Source organism: Antechinus flavipes, chromosome 1 (genome assembly GCF_016432865.1).
Source record: "Antechinus flavipes isolate AdamAnt ecotype Samford, QLD, Australia chromosome 1, AdamAnt_v2, whole genome shotgun sequence".
NCBI classification, from domain to species: Eukaryota; Metazoa; Chordata; class Mammalia; order Dasyuromorphia; family Dasyuridae; genus Antechinus; species Antechinus flavipes.
This window is the reverse complement of record NC_067398.1, coordinates 162,465,801-162,492,879: the sequence shown is the minus strand read 5'-3', so window position 1 is coordinate 162,492,879 and position 27,079 is coordinate 162,465,801. Positions and strand designations below refer to the sequence as shown.

General features: G+C 34.1%; 1 protein-coding gene across 1 annotated transcript; it reads left to right on the top strand.

Moving 5' to 3' along the window:
- The first annotated feature begins 75 nt into the window (after positions 1–75).
- On the top strand, positions 76–27,079 carry UTP15 (UTP15 small subunit processome component). Its single transcript, XM_051992280.1, has 13 exons — positions 76–207; positions 2,484–2,649; positions 3,067–3,159; positions 3,278–3,462; positions 5,172–5,350; positions 8,846–8,971; positions 10,293–10,428; positions 21,698–21,782; positions 24,362–24,511; positions 25,176–25,277; positions 25,448–25,581; positions 26,182–26,240; positions 26,664–27,079. Exons 2-13 carry the CDS (start codon positions 2,560–2,562, stop codon positions 26,894–26,896), a joined length of 1,572 nt encoding a protein of 523 aa, XP_051848240.1. The 5' UTR covers positions 76–207; positions 2,484–2,559; the 3' UTR covers positions 26,897–27,079.

The following is a 27,079-nucleotide window of genomic DNA, read 5'->3' as shown; positions in this document are numbered from 1 at the left end:
CGCGGCTGATGCATACATGCGCGACGGACCCGGAAGAGGACCCGGCCTCTAGTTGACGACTCGTGGGCCCCGGCTGCACGTGAATCTTATGGATTGAAATCTAGTTCGGATGCCTGGTGTTCTCAGGAGCCGAAGCAGCGGGAGCGGTCGCCGAAAGACCCAGAGAAGCTCCCCCTGCGGTCAGAAGTGCCGCCACCTCCGGAGGAGGTAAGGGAAGAGGCGGCCAGTGGAAATCGGGTGCTTGCCCCTCGCTCCCCGCTCTGCGGCCGGTGGCCTCTCTCTCTGCGGGATCATCCGCACTGGCAGGATGCCTCGTGGGATGACAGGGCCCTGGGTGGATCAAGGGGACACAATCTGGGGCCGGGGCTCCTGCGACACGGTTCGTGATATGGGTTGAATTTTAGTTCTTGGCATTCACTGCCTGTGGACGATCTGGGAGGCTTGCTTAAGTAATCAATTAGAGCTCGGGCACTTCAACTTTTGTATCCTCAGAATCATGTTTTTAATGCATAATGAATAGGATTACAAAGGAAAACAATTCTTACCATACTTCCTCAACCTGTGTATGTATATATGTGTAAATACTCTCAAGCTTCCCTCCCCCATCATTTCTTCCCCGAGTTCACGTATCCCGGGAAGAACCTCTTACCTGGACTTTTAAACACTTATGAAGCTCCATCCACTTCCGGCTGCTGCACTGTTATGTGATGCCTTTTTTGTATAATGGAAAACTTCCTCTTGGACTTTAAGCCTCTCCAGTGCTGAACCAAATTTCTTGCAGTTCCCATTGGAAGAGATGTGAGGAGAAAGGATCTAAGCATTTTGTCTTTTTAAGTGCTCATTTACTTTTTTTCAAAATTAACATTAGGTTTTCTAAACTCATATGAATATTGTAAACTTCAATTTTTTAATGTGTGAACACGTTTTCTAAAATTAATTGTGTAATTCGAGTATTTCATTGATTCATTTTAATCTCATTACATTTATTGGGAAAAATGGGATTCATTAAGTAAATGATGTTTGTTCACAAGGTAAATTGGCTGCTTTGGTGCTTTTTGAGTTTATATCTTTGTCATTTGATTTTACATAACATACTTTTGCTCAAACAATGCCTCTTTATAAAAAAGGAAAGGAATCAGTGGTTGGTGCAGTATACAGGAATTAATTTAATGATTCTTGTTCTTGTAAACTTGGAAGAGAGAAAGTATTTTCCACAATATCCCTCGATTGAATTGGAATGACCTTTTTGATGCCTTTTTTGGATTTGTTTTTAAAGTCACACCTGTAATTCTTTAGTATAAGAAGTTCTCATTGAGGAAACTTCCTTCACTAATGCAAATCTATCACTGGTCTACATTTTAGAGAATTGTTTGTAGACTAAATTAAGAGGTTGTGTAATTTCTTAAATATCCCATGGTCAGTATGTATCAGAGACCCCATCTCTAACCAGTTTTCTACTTCTACTTTTTATTTCTCAGTTCTTTAGAGGCTTATTTTTAAAATCAAAATTTTAGGAGTCTTCCTAATATTAATTTTAATGAGGAAACTGTGTGACTTAAATATTCTACTTCAATACTATTTTTTTATCTTGGGCAAATCAGTTTTGGTTCCAGTTACCTCATCTATAAGCTGGGGATAAATATAAAGACCTACAGGTTGTTGTGAGGATCAACTGAGAAAATGTGCTTTGTAAAGCTTCAGGCATCAGAGAAATGAGTTATTATTGGGTAAAATAGAAACAAAAACTTTGAAGATGGAATGTTGCTTTTGTTGTGTAGATTATCTGTTATCTTAATTGCTGACAGTTGAATCAATTTTATAGAATTTATTGCACTGCATATACAAGCAGTTTTTATAAGATTAGGTCATAAATTAAATGCTACCAGAGCCTCTCCAAAGCAGGACAGATAGCTGAATAGTCTTTTAAAAATGTATTTCCATTTAGGTACCCCAGTTCTTGATCTGTATTGTTAGATCATTAGTAAACAAATTTTCTGGACCACTTTATATCAGTCTTTTGAAAAAAATCTTTACTGAGATGTGATTTAGCGTTTATACCCTTTTCCTTCTTAGAGTCAATGGGAGAATGCTCAGATTAACAGCATTTCTATAAATTTTATAAGATCTCATTTGAAATTTTATGCTTTCTTTACAAATGAATATATAGATATTTCCTGTTTACAGAAAAAAAATAATCTGCCTCATTGTTCTTTTTGCCTTAGCTGCCAGAAAACAACTCAAATTTATTTTGAGGATTTGTAACCTTCTGAACTCAGGCATTATAAAATAATGATTCCACCTTTGGTTGCTTTCTTAAGTTTAGCACTCAAATGATTCACTTTATACTGTTTCGTTATGTAAGTTGCCCTAAGGTTTTTTTTGAAAGCAGAAAGATACACATTTTTTTTTGGGGGGGGGGAGGAAGGGAGAGAGGAAGAGAGTGTTTGTGTCTATATATAAAAATTATATTTTCTGTTTTTCAGAATCAAGGAGGAGACATTAAAAATATTAAAGGATTATTAACCTTTTTATAGGATAATAGTTCAACTGTAGGGAATAATGGCAGGTTATAAGCCTGTTGTTATTCAGACATTTCCCAAACTTGGTGAGAAAATAACTCAAGATACATTGTATTGGAAAAACTATAAAGTAAGTACCTGAGTTAATTAATTGAAAGTAATTTTTCATTTATATTAATTTTTTCACTATACGATTTAATTTTGATTTGAACAGTACAAAATTAGAATGGTCTAAATAATCTAAAAATTTGAAAACAACTAAAACTTAAATTTAGCAAATGATTTGAAGATTAGGCTAATAATTTGATTGCCTGCTCTTATTTATGCATATTTTCTATTACTTGTTTAATGAAATTTCTAGAATCCTATCTTTGTGATTAAATGATAGTCTCTTTACCTTTCTTCATTATAACATAAAAACATTTGTGATTTAAAAAAAATTAGTTTTTGATCAGCCTTAGTTCTTAGAAATTGTTTGTAAGAAATATATATAGAAGTTAATTCTTAATGCTAAAAGTAAACTAATATGACATTGTTTTTCATTTAGACTCCTGTTCAGATAAAGGAGTTTGGTGCAGTAACAAAAATAGACTTTTCTCCAGAGCTTCCCTATAATTATGCTGTTACAGCTTCTTCAAGGGTAAGACTTGACATTATTGAGTCTGGTGTTACATAATTTATCTTTAACTTTTAATTCATGTGCTTTGAGGTGAAAAAAATTAATGAAATTCTTGCTGTATCTTTATTATTTGTGATAGGTTCATATTTATGGCCGATATTCCCAAGAACCAATAAAAACCTTTTCCCGCTTTAAGGACACAGCATATTGTGCCACCTATCGACAAGATGGTAGGCTTCTTGTTGCTGGCAGTGAAGATGGTGTTGTCCAACTTTTTGATGTGACTGGAAGGGCACCACTTAGACAATTTGATGGTCATTCAAAGTAAGAATTGCATCTAACTTCCATTGGTAGATTTTTTCAGTAAAATTCTCTGATCTGTCTTCAAAGAAATTGATGGGCACTGTCTTGCAGGTTTAGGTATTGTGTAAAAGCCCCACTGCCATGTTTTGAGGGTAGCCTGTGAGTAGGTTGGACTTTTGAGGAGGTTTTCAGTCAATAGTTTATTTAGTAGTAGATAGATAATGCAACCAGTGAGGAGTAGTTAATTGGATCTCTATTAGAAACACCCTGATCCGACAATTGTTTTTCCTCTTTTGTTGTTTGTATTTTTTTATATTTTACTTTTTATTCAACAAGAATATACTGTGTTGATAGTATGCTAACCATTGTTTAATGCTGAGTTCAGAAAGGACCTGTTCCCTTCTCTTATGGAGTTGTCAGTCTGTTAGAGAAATCAGATGAAAACACAGATGATTTAAGCAAAATTCTATGACTAAAGGGAAAAGTCATTAGTTACCATGAAGATCTAGAATTGCAGGAGAGGATCGTGTTCATGCTTACTGCAGGAATAGCTAGGAATCTATAGACAGAGTGTGGACATTGGGAACACAGAATTTTATCTCATAGAATCAGAAAGGTTCAAAAAATAGCTCAGCTTGAAGCAGAGAGGAAAAGTAAGAGAGGATGAGTACCCAATTAGGAAGAGCTTTGAATGCTAAATAAAAAAGAGTAAATTTTATCATTAGATAGAATGGGAGAGCAAGTGAAGTGTTTTGGACCATACTTGTATATAAAAAAAGTTATTCTAGCAATGGCACAAAGGATAAATTACAATATGGAAAATGCTGCGACCAGTTAAGATGCTAACACAATAATTGAGATAGGTGATTGACTGCTAATGAAACATATTTAAGATTAATTTAGTAGAGCCTAATTGAAGATATTAAATAAGACACGAAATACCTTTTTTTTTTTTTTTATTAGATCTGTTGAAATTTTCAAAGATGCAGAAGTACCTGTTATTTCTTTCTGTTTTGTAAGCTCCCTCCACACTGGAGGTAGATGGCAATCCATCTTTTCTCTAAAATATATTTGGTCTTGAGTTATATGAGGCACATAGAATATGTCAGCTATAGAACTTGGATTTAGGTCTTGCTAGACATCAAGCCCAGCATACTAGACTTTAATTATTCTATGTTTCCTTTACCTATGGAAATGTAAGTATATAATTAATGTCCCAAAAATCCATACTTCTACCCACTGAAAATTTCAAAATTTTCTACAGTGCTCTAACTTTTGATGTATTTACTTTTTACAGTGCTTTCTTGGCTTTTTATGCTCTCTTTTATGATGTTATTTATGATTAAATATCTTTCCTCCCTCTTAGTTTGCAAATTTCTTGCAATATAAATCTGTATTGTTTCCTTGTATACAAGCTCCTAGCAGTTTCTCTAAGTTTGTTGAATTGAGTTAAACTATCAGTTTACAGATATTGATTCATTAATCTCTTGTCTTGTGACTACCTAATCAAATGTGGAAATTTAAAATCTCTAAACTGAATTGGGGCAAACAGGCATTTTAACAGCCTTCGCTTTTGCTCATTTCTCTTTTGATCCTACAGGTTTCTCACTTTCAGTCATCTCCTCTCTTTTTGTTATTTTTAGTAGATAGTGCAAATTGACCTTGTTAGAATGTTCCAGAAATAAAAATTCCTGTTTTAATTGTATGCTTTACCATTAATTGTCTTTCAGAGCTGTTCATATGGTAGATTTTACAGCTGACAAATACCGCCTTCTCTCTGGAGCAGATGATTATACAACTAAGTTATGGGACATCCCAAATGCCACAGAAATTCTGTCCTTCAGTGAGCATACAGATTATGTGAGATGTGGTTGTGCTAGCAAACTCAATGCAGATCTCCTTGTAACAGGTATACTTAATATTTTTCTGAGGTAAATGATTTGGCAATGGTGTACTTTTTGCTATTTGGGGGAGGGGACAATTTTTCCAATTTCATGTAGAATTAGCTTTGTTTCCTCTCCTTTTTGTATGTTATTCTTTGTTCTACTCTCCTACCTGCCATCATATTAATTGTTTTGGAACCAGTGTGGTACAAAGGACTTCTTTGGACTTTAATTTCTTAATCTGTAAATCGAGGAGATTTATAGATAAAGGGCCACTGAGGTGCCATGTGGCTGAAGGTCTATAGTAAGCCTATAAAGATAAGATGGAGAGAGAGAGAGAGAGAGAGAGAGAGAGTGTTTGTGTGTGAGTTTGTGTGTGTACATACTGCCTTAAAAATTCTCAAATTTGCCTTTTCTGTCTCTTGCTAAAGTAAATCAGTGTCATAACAAGTCTAATTTTATTCATTTTTTAATTTATATATTTTGTTATGAGATATTAGCTCCTAATAAATAACTCTCTTCCCATAATATGTTGCTGTTAAACATGATGTGGAGGGATAGCCAAGGATTCTTCATGTTATTTTTGATTTTTGTAGTTTATTAATCTTTAATAGAAAGGAGGGATGTGTGCTCTAATGCTGTAACTTGGGTAGGTTCATTTAAATTTATCAGGCTGTGTGGTTTCCATATTAGTTAAGTGTCAAAAGAGTTACATTTTTGTGGCTGCCTCTAATCATCTGTAGTTCTTTAGCAAATTGACATGGACTTTGAAGGCAGGAGCAATAGAAAATTTGTAACATGCATATATGTTGAGCCTGAGAATTTGAAAGTTGGAGATAACAGGCAGAATTATCTCCTGTAGCTCTTACTGGATAGATGAGGAGGGGAAGACTCAGTGGGTGAGGAACTGGGCTCAGGGACACGTGGGCAGCAAACCTCCTTACAATTACAAAACATTTCTCACACATAAAGTCAGATCTAAACAATTGGAAAAAATATCAATTGTTCATGGCTAGGCTGAGCTAATATAATTCAGCCTAAATTGGCCTCCTCATTCAGTGCCATGCCATTAAACTGCCAAAACATTTTTATGGAATTAGAAAAAATAATAACAAGATTCATCTGGAAGTACTAAAAGGTCAAGGATATCAAGGGAATTAACGAAAAAAAAAATACAAAGGATGATGGCTTAGCAGTACCAAACCCAAAACTATATTATAAAGCAGTAGTCATCAAAACCATTTGGTACTAAGAGTGGTGGATCAGTGGATACACATGATTAAATACACACAACACAGTAATCAAGGCATATAGCAATCTAGTATTTGAGAAAACCCCAAACTCTATCTTCTAGAATAAGAACTCAAATTTGATAAAAATTGCTGGGAAAACAATATGTCAGAAACTCTGCATAGACCTATATTTTATTTATTTATTTTTTATTATTATAGCTTTTTATTTACAAGATATATGCATGGGTAATTTTTCAGCATCGACAATTGCAAAACCTTTTGTTCCAATTTTTCCCCTCCTTCCCTCCCCTCTTCCCCAAATGGCAGATAGACCAATACATGTTAAATATGTTAAAGTGTATGTTAAATACAATATATGTATACATATCCATACAGTTATTTTGCTGCACAAGAAGAATCGAACTTTGAAATAATGTACAGTTAACCTGTGAAGGAAATAAAAAATGCAAGGAGACAAAAACAGAGGGTTTGGAAATGCTATGTAGTGGTTTCCCAGAGTTCTTTAGCTGGTTCTATTCATTATTGAACAAATGCAACTAATGTGTTCATCTTATTGTTGAAAAGAGCCATGTGCATCAGAATTGATCATCATATAGTATTGTTGTTGAAGTATATAATGATCTCCTGGTCCTGTTTATTTCACTCATCATCAGTTCATGTAAGTCTCTCTAGACCTTTCTGAAATTATCCTGCTGGTCATTTCTTACAGAACAATAATATTCCATAACATTCATATACTATAATTCAACCATTCTCCAGTTTTGGGGCATCCACTAAGTTTCCAATTTTTGGCCACTACAGAGAAGGCTGTCACAAACATTTTTTGCATATCAGGTCCCTTTTCCTTCTTTAAGATCTCTTTGGGATATAAGTCCAGTAGTAACACGGCTGGATCAAAGGGTATGCACAGTTTGATAACTTTTTGAGCATAGTTCCAAATCGCTCTCCAGAATGGCTGGATATATTCACAATTTCACCAACAATGTATCAGTGATAGACCTACATTTCACACACCGTCTCAAAATAAGATCAAAATGGATAAATGATTTGGATACAAAGGATTATACTATAAACAAATTAGGAGAACAAAGAATAATTTATCTATCAGATCTTTGGAGAAGGGAGGAATTTATGACCAAAAGAAGGAACTAGAGAATATTATGAAAGTAAAATGGACAACTTTGATTACATTAAACTAAAAAGTTTTTGCATAAACAAAATCAACAGAAACAAGAGTAAAAGGAAAGTACAAAGCTGGGAAAAAAATTTTACAGTCAGTATTTCTGATAAAGTCCTTACTTCTAAAATATATAAAGAACTGTGTCAAATTTATAAGAATACAAGTCATTCCCCAATTGATAAATGATCAAAGGATAGGAACAATCTTCAGGTAATTAAATTAAAGCCATCTATAGTCATATGAGAAAATGGTATAAATCATTATTGATTAGAGAAATAAAAATTAAAACTACTCTGAGATACCATCTCACATCTCTCAGACTGGCTAAGATGACAGAAGAAAATAATGGTAAATGTTGGAGGGGATGTGGGAAAACTGGGATACTCGTGCATTGTGGGTAGAATTGTGAAATGATCTAACCATTCTGGAGAGCAATCTGAAATTATGCCCAAAGGGTTATAAAACTCAGCATACTCTATGAGCTGGCAATACCACTACTGTGTCTGTATCCCATGAAAATCATAAAGGAGGGAAAACAATCCACATGTACAAAAATGTTTGTAGCAGCTCTTTTTGTGGTGGCAAAGAATTGGAAAAGGAGTAGATGCTCATCAGTTGGGGGGCAGCTAAACAAGTTGTAGTATGTGAAGGTAATGTAATATTGTTCTGTAAAAAATGATGAACAAGCTGATTTTAGAAAGATCTGGAAAGATTTATATGAACTGATGCTGAATGAAACAAGCAGAACCAGGAATATATTTACACAATAACAGCAAAAATATGTGATCATCAACTATGAAAGACTTGGTTTTTCCCAATAGTTCCGTGATCCAAGGCAATCCCAATAGTCTTTGGACAGAAAATGCCATCTGCATCTAGAAAAAGAACTAAGGAGATTAAATGTAAAACAACACATGCTGAATTTGCTACTATTTATTTTAAAATCTCTCCCATGCTTTTTCTCTTTTGCTCTGATTTTTCTCTCCCAACATGATTCATAAAGCAGTGTGCACTAAAATCAAATAAATAAACTTAAAAAGAAAAAAAAAAGGCAACCAAATCCATAAAAGCTTAAACTGATGTTTTAGGTTCATATGACCATACTGTGAAAATGTTTGATGCCCGAGTGAAGAAAAGTGTGCTGACTGTGGAGCATGGACAGCCTGTGGAGAGTGTACTGCTCTTCCCATCTGGAGGTCTTCTAGTATCTGCAGGTATCCATATTCAATTTTTTTTTAAAGAGATACTATATTGACTCTCATTGTCTATTTTGTATTTCCTTTTTGAATTGTAGATGATCATATAACAGATAGCATTTCCTTGTTTCTTTTGAATAATTTGCATAACTTCATTGGTTATCTGAATATCTCAAGTTGTTGAAAGAATAGGGGTAATTGAATAGATGTTAAATAGAAATTAGCCTAATTGTTATTACCTAAAAAAGGGTTATTCTTGACCTTATATTTTGAATTAAATATCTGATTTTTTTACACCTAAAATTTCTTACGGCAGTTATTTTAAAGAAGAAATAGTGCCTCAGCAGCCATACTATCTCAGTGCTTTGGTATCTCTCCAGTTCAGAGGGATTGCAGCAGATTTTTGGTCAGAACAAAAAGATTGGCGATCTCCAGCTTGATCACCAAGAAGGAACTTGATGGTTTAGCAGAGCCAGGAAAACTGAAGAAATCCAAGCTTCTGAGACTTGGATGTTCTGTATGGAGTCTGAGAAGAGTTTTGTTTACTCGTTGTCTTTAGTTAATCTAGCCGAACTTTTCAAAATTTACAACCTAAAGCTTAATGCTAAGCCAACCTAATGCTCAATAATTCACATGTATATGGAGCTTTTAGATTTAATGTGGCTTCACAATGATCTAATTAAATAGGAAGTGCAAGTAAATTGTTCCTGTTTTACAGATGAGAAAACTGAGGATGAATGTTTAGGATTATGGTATTTAGAAAAAACTGGAAGCACTTTAGAGATTGCCTGATATAGAATACCCTCTCATTTTTACAAGTGAGAAAAATGGAAGCCCAAAATAGTAGTTATGACACTTTCGTAATGTTCAGATTTCCAGTATTTTTTGGTTATATCAAATATTCAGGGTTCTTCCCATGTCCTCCTAAAAAATAGATATCCCTGAATTTTTTCCCTCTCTTCTTTTTGTTGTGCTTCTGTGCAACAAGTGCTTGAAATTAAGATTCTAGAAAAGGCTTCAGGTTGCTTGCTTACTGAGAAAAGAGATCCATGTGTAGTCTGGGTCTCCTGTGGTCATAATTCTGATAAGGTATGTTTTGCTTAAGTTAATATTTCACAATTGTCATAAAAGTATACAGTTTTTATCAACACAAATAGGTCTTATGTAATGTATTTTTCTTAAGTTTATGGTTTTCATAACAAGTTTCAAATAATTTGAGTAACAAATGGGCTTTGAAATTGAAGGTCAAGAACAGTACTTCCTTGGATAATAACAGTATGAGTGATTTGTGTTTCTAAAACACTTTTGTATTTCATATTAACATATATTTGATTCCTAGGTGGTCGCTATGTTAAGGTCTGGGACATTCTAAAAGGAGGACAATTACTAGTTTCTCTGAGAAATCATCATAAAACTGTCACGTGCTTATGTCTAAGCAGCTCTGGACAAAGACTACTCTCTGGATCACTAGACAGGTCAGTTATCTTAATTTGTTCAGACACTTGGATTTGTCTTGAATTAAGAAAAATACTATCCAGAGATGAGTGTACATGACTTAATTGCTTAATAAAATAGATGTGGTTCTCCCTTCAAGTTGGCTATAAAGTAAATTACAGTTAATAATTATTTTTCACTGATTCCCATTCCCCAAAATTTAACTGTTGTGCTGTTTCAATAATGAATGGTGTCTAGTGCTTTGTACTTATCAAAGTACTTTCCTCACAATATTAGGTTTACTTGGGTAAGTGGTTTCATTTCTACTGCACAAATAGGGAGATTGAGACTTAAAGAGTTAAATGATTAAAACCAAATTACAAGTAGTTAGTATGTGAACGATTTGTTATTTGTATATAAAGTGTTCCAAAAATCTTAGGGATTTTTAAAAAACTTAAAACTTAAAAGCTTAAAACTTCAAGAAAACTTTGGATAAACTCTGCATAGGAATACAATTAATTTTATGTTTTTCTTTTATGTCCTGCAACTTTGCTGAATTCTTTAAATGTTTTTGTTCTCCTTGGCTTTTGTTATTATTTACAAAAAGTGATTATTTTAATATCATGGTTAAATTTTTTAAAAAATCCATTTAATGCATTCTTTGCTAAGATTGATGTAAAGTAAAATCATAGATGAATTGCACTGATAATCTAACTTTGGTTCTTGTTAGATTTTGGCATTAAAATCTTATTCATATGTTCTAGTCTGCATTTAAGATAGATCATATATTATAAAGAGAAACTAAAAAGTTCAGGAAATTATTTTAAATTTAAATTTAAAAAATCAACAGAATATCTTTAGTGGGAATTTAATTTTTGTAAAAAGCACTCTTTTTTCTGACTTTGAAGACATGATCTACTCGATAGGTTCACTGAGAAAGTTCTCTCCTGCCTTTTTTTTTTTTTTAAATCACTGATTGCTCAGATAAATGTACGGACTATTCTCATAGAGATTTTAGGGGGATAAGAAACTAGATGTATTGGCCAATGACGTGGTTGTTTCCTTGGTGTTCTTTTTTGATTAAAAAAAAGTACAATTCATGATTTTTGGGGGTTGATTTTTAAAATATTTATTTAAAACAAATACAAAATGGGAAAAGAAAAAACAGAAAAAGAAAAAATTGCCTTGCATATAGTAGAATATGAAAGTATTCAAAATATGAAACAAATTTCCATTTCAGGAAAGCCTATATAATAAAAACTACACGTTGTGTTCAGAGCTGTCCAGCTTTGCTTTCTTATAGGTTTTCTTTTGTTTTCTACTGCGCTCTTTTTATATTATTCTTTTTTTTTCCTTTTCCTCCAAGAAATTACAAGAGGAGAGGTGCCTGTGTGTGTGTGAACACATACACACATATTTTTAATCATACACATATACATCTATGCAAAGATGTACTAGTTTTGCCCTCTTTTTCTCTAAAGATGGATGGCATCTTTCCTAAGTCCATGGATTTCCATAGTTTTCTGAATCTACCAAGTCATCGTTTTTACACCATGGCAATATTCCAACATTATACTATCTAATTATTTTAAATAATCTAAAACAATATTGATGAATAGAATTGATATATAGTATAGTTTTCCCATTTTTCTCTTTTGATTAAATGTATTTTAGCTTTAATTTTGAGATCAATGATTATCCTCCTTGCTTTTTTTTTTCCTAATGGATTTTATTCCTCATCATTTTTATTATATTTATTTCCTATACCTGCTGATTCCTCTGCTTTATTTTTATTTGCTTCCTTACCTTGCTGTTTCTTAACCCACTATACCCCTTTTTTATTTCCCCACAGACTTCTCTCCTATTCTTTCCCCTTATTCTTTCTCTCCCTTTTTAAACCATTCTCATTAATCTACCCCTCTCTTCCTATTCTCTCCTCATTTCTTTATATGTTTAGAAGACTTTTATATCCTTCTGAGGTATATGTGTGTTGTTCTCTCTTTAACTCATTCCTGATGTGAGTAGGATTCCAGAACCTATCAGTCCTTCTTCCCTACCTAATTCTGTGTTTGTATTTGGCTTTCACATCTCATTTGTATAAGATAATTACTCTTTTTACTTTTTCCTAAAAAACATCACACTCAGTTTTACCTCAACCTTTCTTTCAAACTAACCTTTTACTAATAAGAATTTTAGATATAGGGTTTACATTTCCACATATAAAAACTGAATCTCTTGAAATTAGTCTTTTGATGTTTACCTTGGATAGTATGTCAAATTTTCTATTAAGTTCAGATCCTGAAAGTCTGACAATTTATTGAGTGTACACTTTCTTTATTTTCAGGATTATACTTGACTTTGCTGCATGACTTTTCCCAGCCAGAATCCTAGTTTTTTTGCTCTTCAATATATAGTATTCTAAGACTTGCAGATTTTTAATGTAGCCACTATTAGGACTTTTGTGATTTTAGTTGTGGCTTCACCATAGTTGATTTTTTTCTTGTTGTTTGTAATACTTTCTCCTTGATCTCATTTTGAAATTTGGCTATGATGTTCTTGTAGATTTTCCTTGCAGGATCTCTTTCAGGTAGTGATTAGTGATTTTTTTTTCCTATGTCTACTTTCTCTCTTGTTCCAACATTTCAGGACAATTTTATTTCATTTTTTGATCGTTCAGGTAGTCTAATTATTCTAATGTTTTTTCTTCTTGATATGTTTCATGTTCTCTTTTATTTTTTCATTCTTTATATATATTATTTTTTGGTCTCATAACTTTTTTGGTTTCTCCTTCCTTATAGTTCTTAAGATTCTGGATCTCTTTCTAGTTGGTAGATTTTCTTTTCATAATCTTGTTTTTCTTTGATTTTTAAAAAATAGAATCTCTGGGGTTCTCTAAGTATACCATTATATCTTCTGCAAAGAGTGATAATTCCTTTAATCTTTTTCTCAACTCTTATTGCTGAAGCTAGCATTTCTAATACAATATCTGATAATAATGGTGATAGTGGGCAACCTTGTTTCACTCCTGATCTTACTGGGAATGGTTCCAGTTTTCCCCCATTGTATATGATGCTTACTGATGATTTTAAATAGATGCTCCTGCCTATTTTAAGGAAAAGTCCATTTATTCCTATACTCTCAAGTGTTTTCATTAGGAATGGATGTTGGATTTTATCAAATGCTTTTTCTGCATCTACTGAGATGATCATATGGTTTTTGTTAATTTGGTTATTGATGCAGTCAATTATGCTGAAAGTTTTCCTAATATTGAACCAGCCCTGCATTCCTGGTATATAGCCTACTTAGTCATGGTGTATTATCCTGAGGATGATTTTCTGTAATCTTTTTGCTAATATTTTAGTTAAGATTTTTGCATCAATATTCATTAGGGAGATTGGTCTATAATTTTCTTTCTGTTTTCAACCTACCTGGTTTAGGTATAAATACCATGTCTGTATCATTTTTTCAGATAGTTTATATAGCATTGGAGTTAATTGTTCTTTAAATGTTTGGTAGAATTCACATATAAATCCATCTGGTCCTGGGGATTTTTTCTTAGGGAGTTGATTAATAGCTTGTTATATTTCTTTTTCTAAAATGGGATTGTTTAGTCTATTTACTTCTTCTTCTGTTAATCTGGGCAAACTATATTTTTGAAGGTATTCTTCCATTTCATTTAAGTTATCGAATTTATTGGCATAAAGTTGGGCAGAGTAACTCCTTATTATTGTTCTGATTTCCTCTTCATTAGGGTGAGTTCTCCCTTTTCATTTTTAAGACTTAACAATTTGATTTTTCTCTTTCCTTTTTTAAATCAAATTCACTAAGGGTTTTATCTGTTTTGTTGGTTTTTTCATAAAACCAACTCTTAGTTTTATTTATTAATTCAATAGTGTTTTTTTTAACTTTCAATTTTATTAATCTTTACCTTTATTTTTAGAATTTCAAGTTTAGTGTTTGGGGGTTTTTAATTTGTTTCTTTTCTAGCTTTTTTAGTTGCAAGCCCAATTCATTGACCTTCTCTTTCTCTGTTTTATGCAAGTAGGCCTCTAGATATATAAAATTTCCCCTGCATCCCATACATTTTGATAAGACATCTCATTATTGTCATTTTCATGGGTGAAATTATTAATTATATCTATAATTCACCCAATCTTTCTTTAGGAAGAGATTATTTAGTTTCCAATTATTTTTTGGTCTGTTTTCTCCTGACTTTTTATTAAATGTAATTTTCATTGCATCGTGGTCTGAAAAGGAAGCATTTACTATTTCTGCCTTACTGCATTTGAGTTTGAGGTTTTTATGTCCTAATATATAGTTAGTTTTTGCATCGGTTCTATGAACTGCTAAGAAGAAAGTGTATATTCCTTTTTGTCTCCATTTAGTTTTCTCCAAGGATTTATCATACCTAACTTTTCTAGTATTCTATTTACCTCTTTGACTTCTTTCTTATTTATTTTGTGGTTTGATTTATCTAATTCTGAGAGAGCAAGGTTGAAATCTCTCACTATTATAGTTTTGCTATTTCTTCTTGCAGCTCTCTTAACTTCTCCTTTAGGAAATTAGATGCTAAATCACTTGGTACAGATATGTTTAATATTGATATTGCTTCCTTATTGCTACCCTTTAGCAAGATATAGTGCCCTTCCTTATCTCTTTTAATTAGATCAATTTTTGCTTTTGCTTGATTGAGATCAGGATGGTTACTCCTGCTTTTTTGACTTCACCTGAAGCGTAGTAGATTTTGCTCCAACCTTTTACCTTTACTCTGCATGTATCTCCCTGCTTCAGGTGTGTTTCTTGTAAACAACATATTATAGGATTCTGACTTTTAATCCAGTCTGCTAACTGTTTCCTCTTTATGGGGGAGTTTACCCTATTCACATTTATGGTTAAAAATTGCCAATTCTGTATTACTTGCCATTTTGTTAACCCCTGCTTATGCTTTTCTCCTTTCCTTCCCCTTACCCCCCTCCCCAGTATTAAACTTGTGAGCACCACTTGCTTTTCATAGCCCTCTTTAGTATCCCTCCACCCACCTATGTGTTCCTCCCCCTATCTTACTCCTTTTCCTCACAGTTTCTGTATTCCCTTCTGCTTAGCTTATTCCTTTCCTTTTCACTTTTCCCCTCCCACTTTTCAATGAGGTGGGAGAAGTTTCACTGTAAATGGAATATGTCTAATATTTTTCTCTTTAAGCCAATTCTGATGGCAGCAAGATACACACTATGTTCATCCTCCTCTGTTCTTTCCCTCAGGTATAATAGGTTTCTTTTGCTTCTTCATGAGATGTAGTATTCCCACTTTACCCTTTTTCTGGTATAATTTCCTTTCCACCTCTAGTTTCTTTTTTATATTATAACTGTAAAATCAAATTATACATGTGTTCTTTATGAATATTCATAACAGAAATGAAGTTCCCGAGATTTCTTTTTATGTTTCTCTTAAATCCTATATTTGGAGATCAAACTTTTTGTTTAATTCCAGTTTTTTTTTTTTTTGTCAGAAATAGATGAAATTCACCTATTTCATTGAATGTCAATCTTCTTCCCTGGAAAAAAAATGCTCATTTTGGCTGGGTAATATTCTTGGCTGCATACCAAGTTCCCTAGCCCTTCAGAATATCAGATTCCAGGCCTTTGATCCTTTAATGTGGATGCTGCTAGATCCCGAGTGATCCTTATTGTGGCTCCTTGGTATTTGAATTTTTTTTTTTTTCCTCCTTGTAGTATTTTTTCCTTCGTCTGATAGTTCTGGAATTTAGCCACAATATTTCTTGGAGTTTTGATTTTGGGATCTCTTTCAGTAGTGACCGATGAATTCTTTCAATTTCTATTTTACCCTCTGTTTCTGTAACATCTGGGCAGTTCTCTTTGATGATTTCCTGGAAAATAGTGTCTAGGATCTTTTTTTTCATCATAATTTTCAGGAAGTTCGATAATTATTATTTTTTTTAATTCTAATTTTCCCTCAATCTCTCTCATTTGATTTTTAAAGTCTTTTTTGAGTTCTATGAATTCTTTTTGGGCAGATAACCATTCAGTGTTACTCTGGAGTAGGAAAGATTTTTTTTTTTTTTTTTACTTCATTGTCTTCTTCTGGAGATGAACCATAGTAATGTTTTATGATTAGGTTCTTTCTCCTTTGCCTGCTCTTTTATTTTTTAATTTTTATTTATTTATTTGTTTGTTTATTTATTTATTTTTGTATCTTATTATTGGTGTAATCACTAATTCCAGTCCTGGGATATGAGGAATGGTGCCTTTGGTTTCAGCTTTTTTCAGTTCTCCCTCTGGCTTAGAAACTGAACCCAAGGACTCCACCCTCCTATATAAATGCCCTCAGCCAGCAGCCAGCCTACCCTGCTGCTTCTGCACTCTCCAGGCGTGTGCTGGTTCCTTTTCACCCAGGATCACATCTGGGCAGTACAGCTAAGGTTCCATCAGTCTTCCTGGACTCAGACCCCTAATTCCCCACTGTCTGGGAGGTGAAAATTCTTATGTCTGGGGTTGAAGTTACCTCCAAAGCAGCTAGCCCAAGGGCTGTAGGCTTGCTGTTTCAGTAGAACTAGGTGGGAGGTGTTTATGCTTCACCAGAATTCTTAGGATCTTCTCCCTTTGTCTCAGGAGGACCACTGTTCTGCTCCAGCTCTTAATTATTTGTACTTCTACATTTGCCTGGAAGCACAATTTTGTTTAATTTGTGGAGGAAATCTGGAGAGCTTGGAATTTTTTGACCTATTCTACCTACTTCTTAGAATCCTCTCCTTTTGAGGTAGTTTTTAAAGAATTTGGGAATCTTTCAAAAATTGCTCTTAAGTACTTTTTCAGTCTTTTCTTTTTTCATGTGTTTGGCCAAAGTCTTTTGAAGTGTGTTTGCTTCCTCTCCTGGTATATTAGGTACTGAAGTGAAAAGAGTCCAAATATGCTTCCCTATTGAGAAAAGTACATCTCTGTAAAAAGGAACAATTTCAATAGGTTTTCTAATTTTCTAGTCCTTTTCTTTATATCTTTAGCCTCCAGGAGATGACTGATGTTTCATAGGAAAAAATCCTGGGTTTTCAAAGGTTATCAGCAGAGCAACAAAGTCTAACAAGTTCTTTTCAGGTTAGAAAGTATGATCTTAGCAGCATAATGTCTATTTGAAGACTTGCTTTTTAAGTTTGGAGAGGATCTTTGAATTCCTCATGGGTGATGAATTCTTTGGCCATTGCAACCTGTAAAGTAAAGAAAATGACAACATGGCTTTTGGTCCAATGTGATCCTTTTTTCTGCATTGATAATGGCAGTAAAAGGATCAGAAAGTAATACAAATCACAAATTTTCATTCATTTACAGATGATAACTAATTGGTAATCTAATGTGAAATTCTTGTCTGGAGGACATACTCTTGGAGAAACTGAATCATTAATCTTGACATTCTCAATAGTTACAAGGATGCCAAAAGAGTGGAGAAACAACTTAGCCAGAAAACACTTGTTTTTGCCAAAACAGAGCATTATGGCAGCCAAGGGTAACATTGGCTTAGGATATAAACTGGACTGTAAAATCTTAAGAGTGGGATGGTGGAAAATTATGAGCAATATCATCACGTAAAAGAGCAAGGAGAAGTAAAGGAAAACAAGTTTTATGGAAAGCTTGGTGAATGAGGCTAGAAGAACAAGGCTAACAAATTGATGAAAAATTGAAAAGGTCTGTCAGGATTTCTGTAACACAGTTCTCTCTATCAGAGTCAGTGAAGTTTTCCACATTTGAACTATTAACATCACAATTTTTAGACTGCTGTATGAAGGCATAGAAATAATACTAAAGAAAATAAAGATGAATAAAGTCAACTATCCATAGAGAACAGGTTCCTATTGGAGGTGCTGTTTTGAGGATAATGAGGAATTAATTTTCAAGATCTCTGAAGGAGAAGATACTTTATTTTTAGGAAAAGATTCAGATTTTATTGTCTCAAAAAGCAACTTTTAAAATTTTTAATTTTATATAATAAAAATTTAAAATTTAACTTGAGTTCTTAGTTTCCCATGCTTGTAATCCCAGTGCCTTTGACCAAAATATGTAAAAGGAGTGTACAACTTTTGCAGGTGGTATACTATGGCAGAATATACTTATGCAGTTGCAAAGTTGGAAAGCTATAGCACACGTAAGATCCTATTGTATATTTTGTTGGCCATAAAAAAATTTCTTTTGATGTTGTGAAACAAAATTTTCTCCCACATGTCTCTGGTGCTTATCTTAAATAAATCATATAAAACTGGAAAAAAAAAAAAAAGAAAACTCAGAACAGTATAACCAACCAATTGTAAATATTGAGGCAAGGCATAAAACAGAGCCATGTGTGTTTCACAGAAGTATTTGCCCTGCGCATGTCTTGGAGGACATCCAATATAGAATCTCTAAAGAAGAATGATTCCCTGTAGAAGAGGAATGTATTCCTCCTATTTGGGAATAATACTGTTCAGGTTGTATCATTCCCAGAACATCTCAGAGCTTTCTGAATAAGCATTCTCATTCAAAAACCTTTTTTCTAAATTTTCCATACAGGAAAAAAGTAGATGATGTAGGCCAGTTATCTCTTGGTTCTCCATCCATTTGGATGGGTGTTCTGTAAAAGCTCTACATATGTCTTGGATACTACAGAGAAATAATAGTCTTGCATGTTGCCAGTAATGCTCTCAAGCTTCCCTCTGAAACAAAAAGCCTTCTTTTTAGTATCAGTATTCTTCCGTTGCTGCTCTGTGGTTGTAAATGGAGGGACCCGAGAGGAAATGATGGCAGTTAAGCCAAAGGACAGTGGAATATGGTGGGTATGAGTAGATGATGCCATCTTGCCAGTGGAGAGTTGGTGTGAGTGATGTGAGAAATGTGGTCTGGGTAATAAGAGGCTGGGATAGCTGAGGGCCAGCATCACCGTGTGCCCCACTGGGACCCTAACGCCGTGAACTCGGCTTACTGCAGTCACGTGCCAGGGGAGCCCCTAGGGAATGATTTCAGGAGAGTGAGAAGCCACAGGGGGATGAGTTGTAGTTGGCACTGCTGGAAGGACTCATATCCATGTCACTGAGGTCATCTGTTGATTGAACTGCCTTTTTCTTTGTTCAGATTCACTTCATCTCTTAGACTTTTTTTTTTTTTTTTTTTTTGTTGTTGTTGTTCCTTTGCTTTCGTATCCTTAGTGAAAATTATAGTGGTCTTTGGACTGTGAGCCATGGAACATTGTTGGCAGACTTTCACATTTTTTAGTTCTTGAAATATTCATGTTTTCAGAGATTTCAGCTTGCTCAATGCATACTTCCAACGATAAATGGATGTCTATGAACTTTTCCTCTTTTCATCTGGGAAACTGAAAATTGGCTTTTTAAAGAGTCATCACTCTTATAGCTTATTAAAGGTTGCCATCTTGAAAGTTTACATCTTAAGTACGTTGTTAAGCCTTTTTTGAGGATTGTTCTTGCTAGGAATCCTATACTGTCACAAAACACATTGATTTTTAGTCCCAGAAAATTTTTTTTATTCCTATTATAGTTTCCATCTTAGATAAACTCTGATAACTATTATTTGAAGATTCCTTGTGTGTGAGACCTTTTGATGTCTCTTATTTTACTATTATCCCTTCTTGTGTTATAGTTCTGAGATGGGGTTTGCTGTATTGATATATTTCTAGCATGAGTAAATCAGCAGTTTATAGCCTCCATGATCTATGTGTTCCCTTTTTGTAGGCATTACTTCTATTTATAATAATAATTGTAAATTTCTTTGTATTTGTCTGAGTCTTTAGTTGATGCTGAAGTATAGATATTCAGCATTTGTTATATCTGTTATATATTTTGTTGTCCATAAAAAAATTTCTTTTGATGTTGTGAAACAAAATTTTCTCCCACATGTCTCTGCTGCTTATCTTAAAATCATATAAAACTGGGGAAAAAAAAAAAAGAAAACTCAGAACAGTATAACCAACCAGCATTTTGATATATGAATTGATTTCAAATCTATATTATAATTTTAGCAAGACAGAGATAGAATCTCTTTTTATTCTTCTATCTGCTCTAGCATCCAGCATACATATTGTCTACAGTGGGTATGTTGAAAATGAATGAATGAAAGAATAAACAAATGAATAAAAGCTGTTGTGAATGTTAATTGGATGTCTTAAAATGTATTTACTAAAAAATCTACAAATGTAGCTCCTTATGAATAGTAAAGCCTTATTTTAATAAATCTTCAGTTTCTTTATCTTGTGAAACAAGAAAATTAAACTAGGCAATCTTGAAAGTCTTTTAGTTTTAGGTCTTATAAAACTGATAATAATTAACTGTTGTAGATTTTTGCCAATGTTTATCTTCTAATTCCTGTGTTTATTTAGCTAGTGCCTGGATCTTCATTAGGGATTATTCACATTTCATAACAATGTCTTTTGAATTTTATTTTTTAATATGGGCACATGGCCAACATGTTGAAGTGATTTAAGAAGGGTGAATTTTCAGATCCTAGACTCAGTATTCTTTGCATATTATCTTGTACACTTGTTGGAGGGGCTTTAGTATGTGCTAGAGGACGCCAGTCCTGGAAGGAGCAATAGGAATCTCTTCAGTCACACTGCAGCTCCAGCTTGCTGTCTTGCATTTTGACACAAAGCTTACTTAGCAATTTCAATTTAGCACTCTCAGTGAGGCACAACCTGCAATAGAATTGCCTCCTGTTTTGTTCCGCTAGGTAGGTACTTTGAAGTATCCTTGCAATCTAGAAACATGCTGAAACTCTTTGCATCTTTAAAAAAAAAAGTGATTTGTGAGAATCAGTGTGGGCTTGGTAGAGAGAGCTTGAATGGAAACAAGTTACCCAGATTCTGATTTTTCTGTTTTCTGGCTGTTTCCCTGATCAAGACCTTATTTTTCCCCATCTGTAAAATGATTGTATTAATATTGGCACTTCTTAACTTGGACAGTTGTGAAGAAAGCATTCTGTAGATCTTAAACTATGATGCCAGTGTTAGTTTTTATTTTTTTTTTTTGGGGGGGGGGAGGGAAGCTAAAAATCAGATAGTCATGCTACCACAGAAGTCATTAAGGATTCTATCCTTTGGAATAGACACATTTAAAAATTAATTAAAAGCCTATTTTTCATGACCTGCAATTAAACATTTAATAAATTGGGGAGCTCCATGACAAATTTTTTTACAGTTTAAATCACTCTTCATATTTTAATTTTTACTAAATAGATTTTTATGCTCATATATTTGCTTTCTTAAACATCATGCATTTTATACTTCCAAGAACAGTTATAACTAAGTTTCTCTTTTTATTAGGAAGGTGAAAGTGTACAGCACGACTTCCTACAAAGTAGTGCACAGTTTTGATTATGCAGCATCAATTTTAAGCTTGGCATTGGCAGTAAGTATCTGTGCAGGGTTCCTTTTGGCATTTCTTTCTTAAGCCTGTCCTTTAACCATTTTAGGCAGATCAGAAAAATAACTTTTTGGGTTTGTAATTTAGTCTGAATTTCCCTCCTTTCTCTTGCCTCCAATATTTGAGAATATCTAGAATATATTATTTTGATTTATGTGATAACTTAATATAATGGATGTGAGGCAGCTAGTGAAAACAGTCTCAGACACCAACTGTGTGACCCTGAGCAAATCATTTAACCTTGTTTGCCTTAGTTTAACTATCTGTATAGAGAGCTGGAGAAGAAAGTGGCAAACTGCTCTAGTATCTTTTCTAAGAAAACCCCAAATAAAATGACTCAAAAACGTAATGTTATATGTGCCAAGATATCAGAGACAAGAACTAGAAAGAAAAAATTCAAAAAATTTTAAGCACATACAGTCCAATAAGCATTTATTAAGTGCTTCCTGCATGCATGTTCTTTCTGTGGTGGTACTGGGAATACAAAGACATAGAGTGAAACAGCCTCCTTTCCTCAGCTTATAGTTTAGTGAAGAGAGGTAACATGTATACCTGTTAGTTGTATTGCAGAATAGGTAAGGTAATTTTTGGGAATCAGGAAACGTCTTCATGAAGAAAGAGATAGTATGGAAGGCTTGAGAAAAGAAGTTTTGAACAGCTCCTGTGCCAAGTCAGAAAGAGAGGTAATTAAAAGAATTGCTTTAATCCTAAAAGAGAATCTGGTTGAGATAAGATAAATGTGTCATCGATTCAGTCAGCGTGAATAAATGGTTTTTTCCAGCTCTGTTTGGTAGTATATAAGTAAGAGCTGAAGAGGTGGACAAGGTGAGGCTTTGGCAAGGCACAAGCAGCAGTGGGACAGGAGAACGGGTTTCAGGAGAAGAGGAAAGTGTAATGGTGAAGTGGTCATCTAAAGGATTGTAATCAGGAAATGTAGGAGATGGAGTCAGCCAAGAGGTGAAGGCCTGAGAAAGTTTTGAGAGCTGGAGAGACTGAAGGACAATGATTTTAGAAGAGTTATCAACAATCATTTTATTAAGAGCTTATGTTGGGCTAAGAGCTGGGAATACAAATATAAGCAGAAAGAGAAATGTTTCCTGCCTTCAAGGATCTTGCATTCTCATGGGAAAAGATAGGATATAAAATACTGGAAAATGCTCTGAAAGAAGGGAGAGAGAAGGTATATGGCACAAAGAAACTCCGGAGAAGAATGTAGATGGACTGACTCCTGAGGTACTTTCCTTAAAATGGAGGTTCTAGGTTGGTCACAGAGCTGGCATGTCTATCTGATGTGAAGTCCAGGGGCAGAATGACTTTCCAGGGGGTAGAGGCAGCTGTAGTATAATCAAGAAGGAATGGAGAGTCAGGAGGGGAGCCTAGGGAGACATGGGAATGATGGGATGTTATGACTGGATAAAGGAGTTTTGGGTGGTCATAAATGTGGATATGGAATAGTTGTGGGGGGATAGCAAAATCACGGGCGTGATTGTTCCCGTGTGTACAAAGTAAGAGTGGGGTGAGAGGCTATTTAAGTTGGGTATATTGAGGAACTAGGAAGTTTGGATGTATGTTGCTGTCTTCTAATATTAAAGTGGAAGTTAGTGTATGAAGGAGATGACACTTCTTGAGAACTTCTCAAGATACTGAACTAGCTAATGACTATCAGTTGCTGGATATTTGAATATAGTAAAAACCCCAAAATAGGAGGAATTGCTGAGTAATAGTATAGAGCCTGGGAATAACCCAGTTCTCTTTCTAGGACCAATTTGTTAGGGCTGATGAAAAGTTGAATCCAGTACTGAAAAGGATGGCCAGGATCCAGTGTCCTCAGTCCCCAAGTGGAGTATAAAATTCTAAAGAACAAATTGAATTCCTCCAGTACAGAAAATACAACATAAAAGTATCTGCTTCCTGTTGATGGTATTTTCTTTTCAATTTATAAACAAGTTATTCTCCTCTTTATGGCATTTAGGACTACTGGTTTATTTAGAAATACCTTATAGTATTTCTGTGATCTCAGTCCTGTTCCTAGTGTTCATTATACTCATCTGTAAAGTGAGGGGGTTGTTAATTGCTTGATAAAATAGCCTTTAAGGTACCTTCCAGCTCCTGATTTGTGATCTTATGATTTTGGAAAGACTGTAGAAGAGTAGAATCACTTCATCAGCTTTTTCTGTAGTCAAGGCCAAGTGTGAGGATTTAAGGAGAGTCAGTAGTTTGAAGGAGAAATAAAGATCTTTTATGATTCTTCCAAGATGTTGTTAACTCTATTCATGTATCTTACACAGTTTTTTAGTGAAGCTATGTGAATGAATATGATCTATTTACCATATGTGTTCATCACAAAGGTTATACTGATAGTAAAATGAAGTTCTTATTCTTTTCTACTCTCTGGGTTTACATTTTTGCTTACTCTGATATACTGCTAGACTATTAGAAGCTAGACTGTAAGCAGCAGTAATTAACTCTATAAGGCCTATTTATGATAAAAGGGAAGTATCTAATTGTTACATAATAGCATTTTGGTTCACTAGTACTTACCATCATTTAAAAATTCATTTCAGCGTGAAGATGAGACTATAGTTGTAGGAATGACTAATGGAGTGCTAAACGTTAAACATCGGAAACCTGAAGCAAAGAAGGATCCTTTTCCAAGGAGACGAAGGCCTGCGTATAGAACTTTTGTTAGAGGGAAAAATTACATGAAAAAACAGGTATTTCAAAGGAGAAAAATAGAGTAAATCCTTATTTTCTTTATTTTCAACATAAAATATACTTCATTGGGGCATCTAGATGGCACAGTGAATAGAGCACCAGCCCTGAAGTTAGGAGGACTCGAGTTCAAATATAGTCTTAGACACTTAACATTTCCTAGCTGTGTGACCCTGGGCAAGTCACTTAACCCCAATTGCCTCAGCCCCCCTGCAAAAAAAAAAGTACTTTATTAAAGAATGGCCAAACCAGTTCCTAAAGAAAGTTATTAGAAAGCATCAGTTCTTTAACATATAGATAATAATGGGGATTTGATAAGGGGGTAATACTTTTACAAGGTGTTCCAAAAGTAAAGAGGATTGATATTTAAAGTAATCATTTCTTTATAAGTTTATTTATTATGTATACATAGGTATGTATACATATACACACATATATACTTTACAACAGTTATAACTTCTTGGAATTTATTTTTTGAATATTGATTTAATAATTTTTCTTCTTTCATATACATTATCATGTAAACATAATGGTACTTATATGAATATTTACAAGTTCCCTTCCCTCTTCCTGCTTCTGTGGAAAATGATAATGAAAAAAAATCACTTACAGAATGAAAAGAAAGATTTTGATTTTTTTTTTCCTGTTTAAAATTTGTCTTTTTAGGATGATGTTTTGATCAGCAGACCATTAAAAACATACTTAAAGACTTATGACAGAGATTTGAAAAGCTTTCAGGTTTCCAAAGCTCTTGATAGAGTATTTCAGGTAAGCAACATTTTTTTCCTTCTGTAATTGTTTTATTTTGGGGTATCATTACCAGAATTCAAAAACATAGGAGAAAAGCCTTTTTAAAAGGTTTCATAATCTTTAATGACTTTGATCTTGGAGTGTACTGTATTGTCTACTTACATTGACTTTTTTCCATTTTACTTTAGCCCAGATTCAGAGTCAAACAGCCTGAAGTTACAGTTGCTGTCATTCAGGAGTTAAATAGAAGAGGAACACTTTCGAATGCCCTTGCAGGGAGGGATGAGAAACAACTTAGCATTATTCTTAGTTTCTTAATAAGGTATGCTTTGTAGTCCCTAAAACTATAGTCTTTTGAAGCTGAAAATCTTATTTCCAATTTATAGAAATTATTAAAAGAGTGAGGAGCTATGGTGTAGTATATAAAGAGCTGGCCTTGAAGCCAGGAAGATCTGAATTCAAGTCCCACTTCTGTTCTGCACTGTCTGGATGATGAACCCTGGGCACCCTGTTCTGGACACCTCTGTAACACAGTAAAATGCAAAGAACGTGCCAACTTACATTGGGAAAAAGTGTTTCCTCACCTGGAAGTTCCATATACCAGTGAAATTAAGGTCTAGGTCCCTTTTCCTTTTAATAATTCACACATCTATACTGTATTAAGCTTCACACAATGCTTTCCTCCCACTAGTCCTGTGAGATTGACAGAAGAGGTACTAATTCCCTTTCCCACCCTCCATTAAACGAATGGGGAAACGGTACTGAAGAGATTAAACTTTTAATGGCACACAATCATAGCTAAGAAGGGTCCCAACTAGGCCTTCTAACTTAAAATCCAGTGTGCTTCAAACTTTGATTTTTATAGATTTGGTGTAACAGAAAAATGAAGAATTCCTAATAAACCAACTTTTTCACTTTGTAGGCATCTGGCTGAGCCAAGATTTGCCCCTGTTCTGATCATTGTTGCTGAAATGGTTATTGGTAAGTTGTAAGGATTTTTTGTTTTGTTTTGTTTTTAGAGTTTATAGTCTTGAAATTTAAGCATTTCAGTACATATGGTTGTGGAAATGCTAAAATTGAATTTCAAATTCAGTTCATATATGATTGATTAAAAAATCAAATTTATCAACAATAATTGACAGTTATGTAGCACTTTATTAAAAATGCTTTCATATATTATTTCATTTCATCCCTTACGAGGGACATGACTAACGTTAGATCATTGTGCAAATTGTTTCTCTGCCTCTAAATTTACACACAAAAGAAAGGACAAAGTAATTATGAAAAAGTAGGAAAAGAAGTGGTATTTTGTTATATGCTACAGGGCAAATTCTACTATCTATAAAAATATATCTTCCCTTATAATAGGAATAAAGTTCTAATGGCTGTGTTTTTCCCCCCTAGACATTTACCTACCCGTGATTGGACAGTCATCAGTAATTGACAAACAGTTTTTGGTTCTTCAAGAGCTTGTAGAAAAGGAGATTAGTTATCAAGGACAACTATTAGAAGCTTTGGGGATGATGGACATGCTTTTTGCTACCATGATAAGAAAAGAAAGCACTTCTGTGTTCGACAGTAAACCCAATGGTGTTTCTAGGGAACAGGAACAAGATACAAGCAGCATGCCTGTTTGATGTCTTGGTTGGTGAACAATACCAACCTTTAAATGAACTTTTAGCCTATTCAGTATTGGAAGAGGAACTGTTCAGTGAGGGACTCCCTGTGGATAACTTTGTACAAGAAAGAACTCATCAAAACATTTTCCAAGAGAGACTGAAATAATGATGTTTGGAAAATAAACATCTCCTTAAAATGTG